Consider the following 12,674-nt stretch of genomic DNA (forward strand, 5'->3'; position numbering starts at 1 on the left):
TATTACCAGATTTTTTTTTTTTATATATATATATATTAATTATTCTTTGCATTTGTTTTATGTGCTTTTATTTCTGGAATTATTCTTCAAATTTTCAGAATATTTTTGGTATCATACGTATTTTGAGTAAGGACATAAAGATTTGATCATATCTGGTACTGCTGTATTCTGGAGTGCTTTGAAATAGTTTTCAGACTATTAGTTGTACTAACAATTAGACAATAGCAATTTATTACTGTTTGATGTGCTTCTTCAACCAGTAATTGCTGTTCTGATTCAAAAGACAGTTGTCTCTCTCTCATCTCTTTTTGCAAACTGTTTGACAGCTGTCTGTTGGACACAGCATGAGGGAATATCGGATTGACAACACTTCTTACTGTGTTTAAAACTATTTTTAAGAGATGTTTGTTTGATGAAGGCTTGATCATGTGTATTGGTTTTACATTTTACTTATATTAAAAATAATGATTTACTATTTGAATTAATTATTTTTATTATGCAAAGGAAGGTCTTTTTTTTTAGTATTGTATTTAACAGTCTGTTTTATTTTAAAGGGAGAAGTTGGACAGCCTGGATCTCCAGGCCTAGAAGGACATCGGGGAGAGCCTGTAAGTGATTAAATTGCTGACATATCCTTATGTACTGTTTTGTTTTGGTTTGGTTTGGTTTGGTTTTTTTAGTTAATGGCTGTTTTTCTTTATGTTTCCTCCATGTTGATTTGAATTGGTCGATATATCCGTTTTTCTAAAAGTGCTTTTTTATTTTCTGGTGTTCATCTTTAAATTTGGATTTAGTAAAAGAAATAAACAAGCCTTTAAAGTCAAAGATGCCTTAAAAGAAAAGATTCTTAACTATATTGCTGTTATATACCAATTTGTATATATGTTATAAAATTGTCTCGTTGACTTCTTTCCTATTGATAGGATGGTATGGTTAGATATTGATAGTTACTTACACAAGGAAAGATTCTGGGTGTTTTTAACTCATTTCTGCAACGTGGTATATGTTCTTTCATATACTTGTTAATTGCACTTTTAAAGTTCATTTTTTCACTGTCTACCTCCCTCTCTCCTTTGTCCAGTTTTATTGGTCTTTTACTTCCTTGCATCTTGTTACACTGTCCGTGTTATCTGTATCTCTGTTCTTCTTGCTTAGCTGGGGAACATGCTGCTGCATTTTTGTTTTGCTTGTTTCTAAAGACATTGTTCCTCTACTGGTGTTTGGACAACTCCTCAGGACAGCTCATTTTTCCTCCTCTTTATGTGAGATAGCTAGGCTTTGTCCTCCTTGTTTCCTGGTTTGGCTCTTTAAAGCCACCAGACTTTGCTTGAAGCAGAGGAGCCAAGATATCTGTAGAAATAGCTGAAAGCTTTGAGTGCTGAAAAAGCGCCAGCTGTCTTCAAACCATCAGTAATCGGAGCTCAGTTGGTGCAACACTGCCTTCCACATGAATTGCATTCTGAATTACATTTTGAATTGCAAGATAAGGAGATACAGCTTTATACTTTCAGAAATTTTTGTGGTATTGAATGTAACGAGAGGCAGTATTTGTTATATGGTACTGAAATCTGATAGAGTTTTGATAACAAGGACATGGAAATAACATTCCCAGCTGAAAAATTCTCAAGCTCTTTCATTTTAATTTTTTATATATACACCAAAACCTCACAAAACACTCTAAGTAGACTGCAAAACACTGGGCAGTCATTCCCAAGAGACTTTCTTCCCACTTGGCTGGCTTAAGTGAAGAACACACATAATTCCTCACTTGGCCTTACTTTTTCCTTTTTCTGCCCCAAATAACTGTGAGATGAATTAACCTTCTGCAATCTATGATATCTTCAGATGTAAGAAAGACTGAAAGTGAATGTTAATTAAAAAACATAAAATACGTATATTGTTAGTTAGTACACCATAGCAAATGTGTTGAGATAATAACAAGACTTCTGTTACTGTCCCTAGCCTTGTTTTGTCTCTTTTCATTTTTAGAAAAAATATTAGTTAGTCATTGTGATTTTTTTTTTAATTAATCTAAAAAATAGGAAGGAGAAGGCATTTCTGACCTAGGGAAAACTAAATATTTAATACTTTAACAGCTCTTTTTCTGATCTGATAGCTTTGGTTAAGTCTGACCTATATCTACTGAAGAAACACATTTTGGTTTAAAATTAATATAAATGCCTCACAATATAACATTTTAAACAGCAATGTAAACTCATCACTTAAGTCCCATACTTTTGCTTCAGAGAAATGAAGTGGCAGATTTAAGACATTAAAATCACTAAGAAGTCTTTTAAAATCACCATAAAATAATATACAGGAAGACTTCCAGTATATAAACAACTACAAAAGATTTACACAATCCTAACAGGGCAAGCCAGATTGCAGTATATCCTTCATTTATAATCAGTGGAGGTTCTTCTGAAGAGCAGAAAGTCTACATGCTGACCAGGAAATTGCCTCAAAGTAACCAGCAGGAAATGTAAGACACCTAGTCATGCCTGCTCATCTGCCTCTATTACTGGTGTAGCACCAGACTGCATGTGCAAACATGGTGCCCCCATCTATTTAGAGCCTGGAGGAGGAGCGAAGGGCATTTCTGTGGAGCAGCTTTGCGGTAAAAGTGTGTGCTTGGGCTGTGCAAAATGAAAACTGTCCTCAGCCATGGGATATGTGGGCTCCCCTGTTCAAGTAGAGGGTAGTTGGCTTTCATCCGATGGAAAGTGGGCTGGATTGTGGGGGCTGTGAGGGATGTCTTATGCAATTTATTGTTTCTTCCAATGTGTATTTGATGTATAATGTGTAAGCACCTCCTCTCTGCTCCTCTTCTGTGCAATTCAGTGTGATCTTCTCTGGCGAGATACCCTAGTAGTTAGGGCACTAGTGTGGGAGAGAGGGATTGAACTCTGCTGTGCCCTCCCTGTGATAGCCAAATAGGCTGCCTAGGCTCAAGACAGGCCTTGGATGATACTGGTGAAACTGTATGACTCCATACCATTAACCAGCCAGATGCAATTGCAGCCCTGGGACAGCTCAGCAGGTTGCATGGATACCCCACCCACACAAACATACATGCAAACAGTCTTTCTTCTTCCGTTCAGCCACACTGGTGTTAGACATGGCCTAATTTGTTAAGCTGGTCTTTTTAAAAATAGCCATCTTATGATCCCTCTTGCTTTAGCAAAGAAAAAGAGCATGGTTGCGAAATGAATGCATCTTGAGACAACATCTAAGAGGCAACTGTCTAGGATGAAGAGCACAGTTGAACTGACCTCCCATTGCCTCCAGCCTCTGAGAGGTGTGGTTATTTTCTGGACAACATACTTTCTGGTATATTATTACTCTTATGAATCCCCAAATTTATGAACAGGAAAAAGTAGGTTGTAAAGCTAAGTAAATAATTCCAGTGATGTGGTTGTTTTCCCTCAATAGTACTATTTGGAACTTAAGTTAGCCAGGCCATCCCAATCCTACCCACTCTGTGTAAGAATAACGTTTGCCAGTATGGACAGAATAATTTAGATAGCATTTAGTAAAGCTAGTAATCAAGCTCATTTTACTGATGACAAAAATAGGCCATGCTGTCACTTGAGTAGTTTAAGGGCTAGTCATCTATCTTACTGATGACAGGCTGTTTTGATAACTATGTTTTTTTGAGGGGCCAACTGTCTAAAGGATAGAATAAATCAAGATTTATTTGAGTTTAATTTCAGCCTGGCTGCCCTTTTTAACATAGAGTTTTGTCAGAGTTTGGTTTCAGTGGAAGCTGTGTTAGACTTCTCCTTGTGTTTACAGTCCATGCAGATGGGAACTCTGAAGTGAGTGCTTGTGGGTGAAGCTGGAAGGACATTTATAGCACTCTTCTAGGCCTAGCATGTGCTGTTCTGCCACAAGTAATATGTCTGAACATTTGCAACTGCTCATGTTTACTCTCCAGAAATCATATTTTTCAGAAATACAGCTGCAAACACTTAAAATGGTGGAGTTTGCCCTTAATATTTAGGTCACATCACAAGACCTCAGATGTGGCCTCGTTTGTGCCAGCGATAGCAGCATAACATGGCTTTCAGCTTCTGACCTGACTCCTACTGTTATATTTGTACTGCCGGTTTGTCTGTTGATCTCTTATAACTGCATCAGGAATGCCAGATCTAGATCAATGCATTCTCTGAAAAATGTGCATTTTATGCTAGGGTATGGTAGCAGAATTCTTTTTGAAATGTGTTCAGGATACACTAAGGATACAAAAATCTCCAACAGAATTTGCTGTATTTTTCTTCATAAAGCAGAAATCTTTAAAATACAACATAGAAACTGGTATAGCCAGGTAGCCTGTATATTTGGAAAGCAAACCTATAGTTAATGTAATTCTACCGCATCTATAGCCATGCTGAGATTAATAGAAACAGGAACCAAGTAAAGAAAATTCCTGACTTAGTTACATGGTAGTATGCAGAACAAAATATTTTTTGGTGTTTTTTTTCTTCTGTGTGCCATGTAATATTTCCTCCTCTCCCTTACTATACACTTTTCCAGATCTCTTCCCTATGAACAAATTGGCTTTAGTGGAACCCCTAGAATGCAACACCTTGGGGCAAGATGGCTTGTTAAATAGTCTTGTGTTCAGTGTTGCCTCTCTTGTCTTTCTTTGCATAGGAAACTATGAAAAAACCAGACACAAACCACAGAACTACTAGCAACTGTGTTATCTGTATACTGACAATGTTCCTTAGAGATCCTGTTCTTGGAACAAATGCCTGGCAGCCAATCATAATAATAATATAGGAAATAATCAGAATAATAATATAGGAAATAATGGTATTTACATATTAAAATGTAAATGTAGCTGATTCTAATGAACTTTCTTCTTCTTCAGTACAGCTTTACACAGATCACTGTCATTTCATAAACTGACATATATAAATGAGCAACTATTTTGAGAATGGAGGACATTCTGAAAAATGATATTTTGCCTATATTTACCTGCTGCAACAAAATTTTCTTTCACTTCAATTGCACCCTTTTATGCCTCTAGCCATGTGTACCTTCTCATGAGAATCACTGAGGAGAGAAATTTTAACACCACAACCAGCATATTTGAGTGCAAAATACGAAATGAATGAATGGTGTGTAAAGAGGAACATCTTTTATAAGATGATTAATATAGTTAGATGAGATGTGCAAATTTTAGGGTGTTCAAATCCCCCTTCAAGTCTACAACAGAATCAGAAAGTAATTTTAATATGATTTCTGTACATTTAACTTCGTTAAGTTAGGTAGACCATATGAGAGGGAAAGTAGCCAGTTACCTGTGGAATAGGATGGGACTGTGAATAATGGAAAACTTGGTAATTGTTTCAAACTATTCATGAAAGGAAATTTAAAATTCACAGTCAAAACCTTTGCAATAGGGAGTGGAGTGTAAGAGCTATGCTAGTCTGTTTAGGAGGAAAGCTACCATTCAACTTTAATAAAATAGTTTAAATTTTGTGCTTTTAGTGGTCATATTTATCAACTGTATTTGCAGAATTGTTTCTCATAACAGCCGTATTTGAGAATGAAACATCATGTGTGAATACTTTGTCAGTCCTATTTCAGTTCCTATTTCACAAATAGCAGGAGCAGCACAGTGTGTTAGTGTTGACTGAAACAGATGATGACCACTGGCTGAGATAAGTAGAAGTGAAATACTTATACCACATGTATGCACAAATGTGTTTTTCAGTGATCACAATGATACGCTTTGCTTGATGCACTTGATGTTAAATTGGTTTGTACCAGTTTTAGTTAATAAGATGCCATTTACTCAACATTTATATTTTATATCTGCATTTATATACTGAGTTATGAAATACTTCAGTTAGAAACAAACCTAAAATCTCTATAGTACATCTATGCAATAGGCCTTGTGAAAAATATCTTTCTTTCTGAAAGTGTTACTTAGTTTATTTTTTAATGCATCTAGTCTGATTGTTGTATTTCTATTTTTAATCTCTCAGTAGATTAAAGCATAAAAATCCTGTTGTATTTTTGGTGCTCAAAAGATCGTGTCTTGTGTGGATTTAATACTTGTGAAAATGTTTCATAGAGTACTAAATACTCATTCAAGTTTTATATTGCCTTAAAGTAGGCACTGCTATAAAATAGTGCTCTCTTTATAAGTAATGTATTTCGAAGAAATTATTTCCTGTCAGTCTTTAAGAGAAAACTGATCAGGAGACTCAGCAAACTGCTTGGTGTGAGTCTACCAAAATTCTTAGCTTCAAATCTAATATTCATGCTTTTCCACTAGTCTGAGATGCCTCGATAGTAGCAGCTGAACTCTGAACACTGATGGCCTGCTTTTCAAAGGTGTCAGCGTTACAGTCAAAAGGGAAGTAAGGACTAGTTTTTGCTCCGCAAATGATGTCTTGTGGGTCTCAAAAGAATACTTCTTTGTGGAAAATTCTGACTTTGACCTGTAAATACATTTATGTATAAAGTGAAATGGTTATTCAGGTGGGGTACTTTTTTCTACATAAACAGCTGATGCAGTAAGACTTTGGTAGGCATATGCCATACGTCATTATTTCTTTACAAGTAGATTTGGTTAGTTGAATTAGTTTTTTAGTGATTTTTTCTTTATTTCTTCTTCTAATTTCTGAATTGTTGGAGTAGACAGGGCAGAGTCTTGCTGATGACTTTCTGATTGCTGGAGCTACTATAACAGATGTTGTTAGTCTTGTTCCCACTTGAGGAAGGGGGAGATGACAGCTTTGACAGCACAATACTTTCAATAATCGTTCTTTAATTACACAGTGCTTGCTGTAAACTTAACCACATTTTTTAGACTGAATGCAGGTTTTCCTGTCAATTGTAACTTTTAGGTCCACTTTAGGTGTTTATATTTTTAACAGACTTTATTTGCAACCCAACGAGTTATTTTAACTACATTCATTCCATACATTTTGAGCAAAGTTAATTGCTATTAAGAAGATAAATATGAGAATGGTGCTGTAAAGAAACAGGTAATTAAAGACTTCTGGAACTTCAGGCAGACTAGTCCAAACTACTCTGTTATTCCCAGTTGACAAAAATGATGTAAGACATGACAGCATAGTTGCTGATCCAAAGCGTATTGAAGTCAATGGAAAGATTCCCATTGAATTCAGTCTGGACTGGGGCCACAATAAATGCTGTAGTAAACTTGGGCCTGCTGACCTAATGCAACTTGGAAAATAATGCCTGCTTTTCTAAGTTGTAAAACTAACAGTTCTCTCCCATCCAATTGTCACTTTCTGTCTGTTCCTCGTGATTTCTAATTTTTAAATTTCTGTCTTCACATACTATGTAATTACATTAATTATATTAATGTTCTATAATTATATAGCAAATTTTTATTTTGCCTACAGAGACTTAGGAAAGTATTATTTTTCGATTTTTTCAGGCTTTTCTAAGTTGTAAAACTAACAGTTCTCTCCCATCCAATTGTCACTTTCTGTCTGTTCCTCGTGATTTCTAATTTTTAAATTTCTGTCTTCACATACTATGTAATTACATTAATTATATTAATGTTCTATAATTATATAGCAAATTTTTATTTTGCCTACAGAGACTTAGGAAAGTATTATTTTTCGATTTTTTCAGTTAGTACCATTTCCAATTTGATAACTTTGGAAAATCAAGTGCAGAAAAGGTGGCATACCTTGCTGCCATTTCTTTAAGACTATTTAATAGATTCAATGTTAACAAAGGCAATTTCTTAAAAGATGTAAGGAAATACAAACAGAGCTGTAGTTGTAAGCTTATTATGGTCATGAATGGTGTGTGCTATAAATTGTTATAAACAGTACTCGGAGTAGTCTGTTTTATGCTTGTATGCTGTAGTGATCTTTTTATGGCTACGCTGGCACTTTTCTTACTAATTCATGTGCTGATAGAAGTTACATACCAGCATTCCTCCTCCATTGCAGCTGATTTGTAAACATAGTGATAGAAATACCTCTGACCAATATGTTGTACCAATTTAAAATCTCCCTACTGACTTGCTGAGCAGTATTACCATAAACAGATGTCTTTGTTAAAATGTCTCTTAATAATTTGTTAATCTTGTATAAATTAAAAAATCTGTTAAAACAGTGTGATTCTGAAAGAATTGTCCTGCAGCAAACACTTGAATGTGCAGCTTTGTTAAAGAGTCTAGTAACTATCTTCTAAGCACAAAATTAGTGGTAGTGCTTATTTATTTGTATTCCATGAGTGATTCCGATGAACTAGTCCTGTTTATACACAAACCCACAAACTCTTCTGAAGAGTGTAATTTCTTCTATGCATTAAAATAATTTTGGGTATTTATTGGAAATTTTCATGTAGAGACTTTAAACTTGGTATTATACTTATTAGTTATCTGTACTAGAAAGTGAGCTTTAATTCCCAGATAAAGTGCTTTGGCATAAGCTTATACTGTCTGTAGAGTAAGAGCTGTGACACATGTTGTTCCACCTGTGGTTTTTCCCACTGAGGGAATGATCATACTCACTTCCTACTGCAGCTTCAGCTGTCATGTTCTCAGCTTGGCTAAGATGGAATCTAGAGATCTGGCATGAAACTAAGAGTGAATCAGCTTGGCAGTATGGATGTATACAGTACACATCACATATCCCCTCTTGTGGTAATAGTACTCAAAAGTACATATAAATGTTCGCCCATTTAAATGCTTGTGCATTTAGGAGACTGGAGACCTTCACATCAGTTGCAGAGACCACAATATGTGCATGCTTACAAACATCACTACCTTTTTTCTGAGTACGAGAAACTAGATTTTCTTAGTATTAATACTGCAGTGGGCCTTTCTATAGAGATGGTTTATCAGTATTTGAACATTATAGCTATACAATTTGACTTCTAATGTATTTTTAAGTGGGAAAAAGTCAGTTTACTATAACTGATTATAATTCAAAAGCATTTCTAATGAGTTGTTTTATGTTATTTTGAGCAAATGATGTACAGATAAATTTCAATTGTATTAGCTAATAAACTACTGCTTGAACTGAAAAAAAGACATTCTAAAAAATTACTGGACTTGATCAAGTGGAGATTTTTGAGGATTTGAATGGACAAATCCACACAACTGTAAATTGATCCTGTATTCTTATTCAGAAATTTCTTTACTCCCAAATCTCAGTTAAAAATGTGATTGATTGCGGAATTGGCTTAAAGAATTAAAACTATATAATCTCTGTGTGTGTGTGTTTGTGTATGTATGTGTGTGTAAATCCAGTTTGGCTCTGTCTGGGTAGCTGATCTGAGTTAGAAAGTTTAGAAGTTCTTTAATCATTCATTACTTTCCCTGTAAGTTTGCTAAACTATGTGCTTGCTTAAGTGTTTAATCTCATTTGATCTGATCTAGTACTTTCCAGGCATAATGGGTTAATTCACCCCGCTAAGAAGAGAAAAACCACTAAAGATCTTGAAAGTTATATAGTAAAACTCGTATAGAATAGGTATGCCTTAAGTGATTAACATTCACTTCCTTTGATATGTGATATTTAAAAAAGGACTCATTTGCATTCTTTTGGATCCACCTGATGTCAATAATAATACTTAGGGCATTCCTGAACTTGTGTGCTAATTTCAAACGTCCAAGAAAGGCTTTTCTGAAGTAGGAGATGCTTGAAGAAAATGTTTGGACTGGTATATGTTGTGTATTGGGCTGACGTCTGCCATTTTAGTGCCAGGAAAGTTGGTGTTTATACTTCCAGTAAGCAATGTTCCACGTGTGCTGATTAATCTTGAAACAGCAACATCTCTCCATTATTCTTGCCTTACAGTTTTCTTCTTAACTCCCACAGTTTTCAAGGAACACTTCAAGACACTGTCAAATCCTTCAGTAATATACATAACACATTGGAAATTATGTCTTTAACAAAATGGGTTTTGTATATTCCTCAACAGAAACATTATGCCTAGGATCAGAAAAATAAATACATGCATAGTGAAATACTTACAAATTTGAATGAACTTCTGACAGCCGAAGTACCCAACGGTCCCTATTGGGTGGCAGTATCATCACATGATTTTGGCCTCATTTAGTCATATATGCATCACCTTTTAACCAAAATATGATATGACAAAGTATTTGAAATCATTGAAGTAACATTTTTGCAGTTTATTGGTAAGAAAGAGCAAAAAATGAAAAAAAGTTCTTTTGTAAAGGAGAAAATATTTGACAACCAGTGGAGTAAACATCCCATTTGTGGATTGTGGCAGAGGAGTTACAAGTAATATGCAAGATATTTTTTTCTCTTTGTGTTTAAATATTTTGCAGCAATGCCAGCTTTATTATTTGTATATTTGTCTATGCTAATTTTCCGCTCTCACACATACTACAGAGGTGGGATATGGAATACCTCAGTTTCTAGTATCTATACTAATAGAATTAAAAATATTTTTAGTAACAATAAATGGTCATTTAGACAGTCGATTTTATGCAAAAATACAAGGCATAGAATAAATTAATTTAACTTACCAGATTATAAATAAGAATGTCATTTTTGCATTGCTTTCATCTGTAATTCACAGCAATTGTGTTCAAGATTACTGCTCAGCAGCTGTGTTCAATCACACAGAAAGTGTCATGTATGTTAGACTATGTTAGACTGGGAAATGCATGAATATGTAATTAATATGTGCCTGTCCTAAGTGGCAAGTCACTAAACACTGTGCTTACTGTGGTTTTTCATTTTGTCAGGTCTCAGAAGCAAGCTACAGAAAATCCAGATGGATCTGGATTTTTTGGCATTGTTTTAACATATGCTGCAAAATGGAAATGTTTTGAATCTTTAAATATTTGTCAGACAATGAATTTTTAGCTCTAAGATTATCACTTATGGTGAATAAAAGCAGAATGTATGTAGGTTTTTTCCCCCCCATTTATAGTGTATAAATGCAAAATTCAGATCAAGCTTTTTAAACTGTACATTGGTAATTCCACGTAGTCATGGGCAATGCTATAGGAGCTAATGCTTCACAGTGCAACTTCTGTTTCTGTGTGCAATTTTATATTTCATTTTTAGGCACACACATTATCAATTGTCACTGGTTTGTATCATTGCATTTTCACATAACAGTAATATAAAGTGTGATTTGAATCTTAGTTGCATGGCTCAAGGACGAATTCCTAGATGTATTCAAATGCTGCTCCACAGAGCACAGGGACGTGGTGTTTCAGGTTTCTAGGGAAAGCGCCCTCTCCTTGGTATGAATTATGTCTCTGTTAATGTTCATGCTAGAGAATAATCAAAAGAAGAGACATCTGAATGCCTTTAACACATCCCCTAAATATTTCTATCTTACTTTCCTAATACACTATGAACACTAGGAATTAGCATTTTGTTTTACAACTTAGGTAAATATCTGCTGGAGTTTCCAGTGACTCTGGAGGCCAAACAGAAACTTCTCTCAGATGATTGCTATACTTAGAAACCAAACATAGGCAGTAGGCTATGAATGAAGAAGACACTCAGTTAGAAAGTAGCAGCCGTAAATATTTATTATTTCAGTTGATTTCATTTACATATTGCTGTTCTGTTCTGTGCTTCTCAACATGTTTATGGTGAGTTAACCACAAGTGGAAAGAGGATTACCAAAATTTCCTCCTTCGGAACCAACTTCAACAGGGTAGTAACAGGGTAGCCAGTTTTTTTGCTAGTTATCATTCTTCTTCAACATATGGGACAAGCCAGAGAAAAAATTTGCTGTACCTATGTCCTCAGAAGGTCTGAGTTACAGCCTCCTTGAGAACTGTGGTCAGGGTAGTGATATGAAGCAATCTAGCTGGTAAGTCCTTCAGGGCTCTAACTGCTGCATCTGGGCATCTAATCTACAGTCTATACTCTGATAATTATCCAGAATGGTTTTCATTTCACCTCATATAGTCAAGTAGCCATATTTAGTCCATCTCTGTGTTATGGTTCTCTGATATGACACTAATATCTCCATAGGTTTATTCATCCCATCATGAAATACTTGTCTCAAATAGAAGGGGTCATTTTCTTCTGAAGTTGCCTGTTTCTTTTAACTGGCTTAGACAGTTCAGATTTTTAGATTAAAGTTAGTTGAATTGAACCCTTCCAGAAAACGTGGAAGAGAAAAACTAGCAAACAGCTTAAAGCAGGGCTTCTTTGTTATTTTTGAGTTCAAGAGGTAGCTGGGCTGTCAAAGTAACTAGTTTCTTGTTACGCTTCTTCCATGTGTCCTTCATGATCAATAGTATTGCATTATCCTTGTGTAGTATGCTCAGTTAGGGTCATGCTCAGTTAGGGCTCAGTACTGGGGCCAGTTCTGTTTAATATCTTTGTTAGTGATCTGGATGAGGGGGTCAAGTGCACCCTCAATAAGTTTGCAGGTGACACCAACTTGGGCAGGAGTGTTGATCTGCTTGAAGGTAGGAAGGCTCTGCAGAGGGACCTGGACAGGCTGGATCGATGGGCCAAGGCCAATTGTATGAGATTCAACAAGGCCAAGTGCCGGGTCCTGCACTTGGGTCACAACAACCCCATGCAGCGCTACAGGCTTGGGGAAGAGTGGCTGGAAAGCTGCCTGTCGGAAAAGGACCTGGGGGTGTTGGTCGACAGCCGGCTGAACATGAGCCGGCAGTGTGCCCAGGCGGCCAAGAAGGCCAAGAGCATCCTGGG

The 12,674-nt window shown here is 35.8% G+C and overlaps 1 protein-coding gene across 2 annotated transcripts in view; it reads left to right on the top strand.

Annotated features, from left to right (window-relative positions):
• The window catches only part of COL21A1 (collagen type XXI alpha 1 chain), an 86,391-nt gene that overhangs the window by 37,959 nt on the left and 35,758 nt on the right, over window positions 1–12,674 (top strand). For both annotated transcript variants that reach the window (XM_009279729.1, XM_019472185.1), the window contains one exon: window positions 555–608. In XM_009279729.1, coding sequence (XP_009278004.1) covers window positions 555–608 — 54 coding nt within the window. The remainder of the gene's footprint in view (window positions 1–554; window positions 609–12,674) is intronic.

This window comes from Aptenodytes forsteri, unplaced genomic scaffold, assembly GCF_000699145.1.
Source record: "Aptenodytes forsteri isolate BGI_AS27 unplaced genomic scaffold, ASM69914v1 Scaffold115, whole genome shotgun sequence".
Taxonomy (NCBI): Eukaryota; Metazoa; Chordata; class Aves; order Sphenisciformes; family Spheniscidae; genus Aptenodytes; species Aptenodytes forsteri.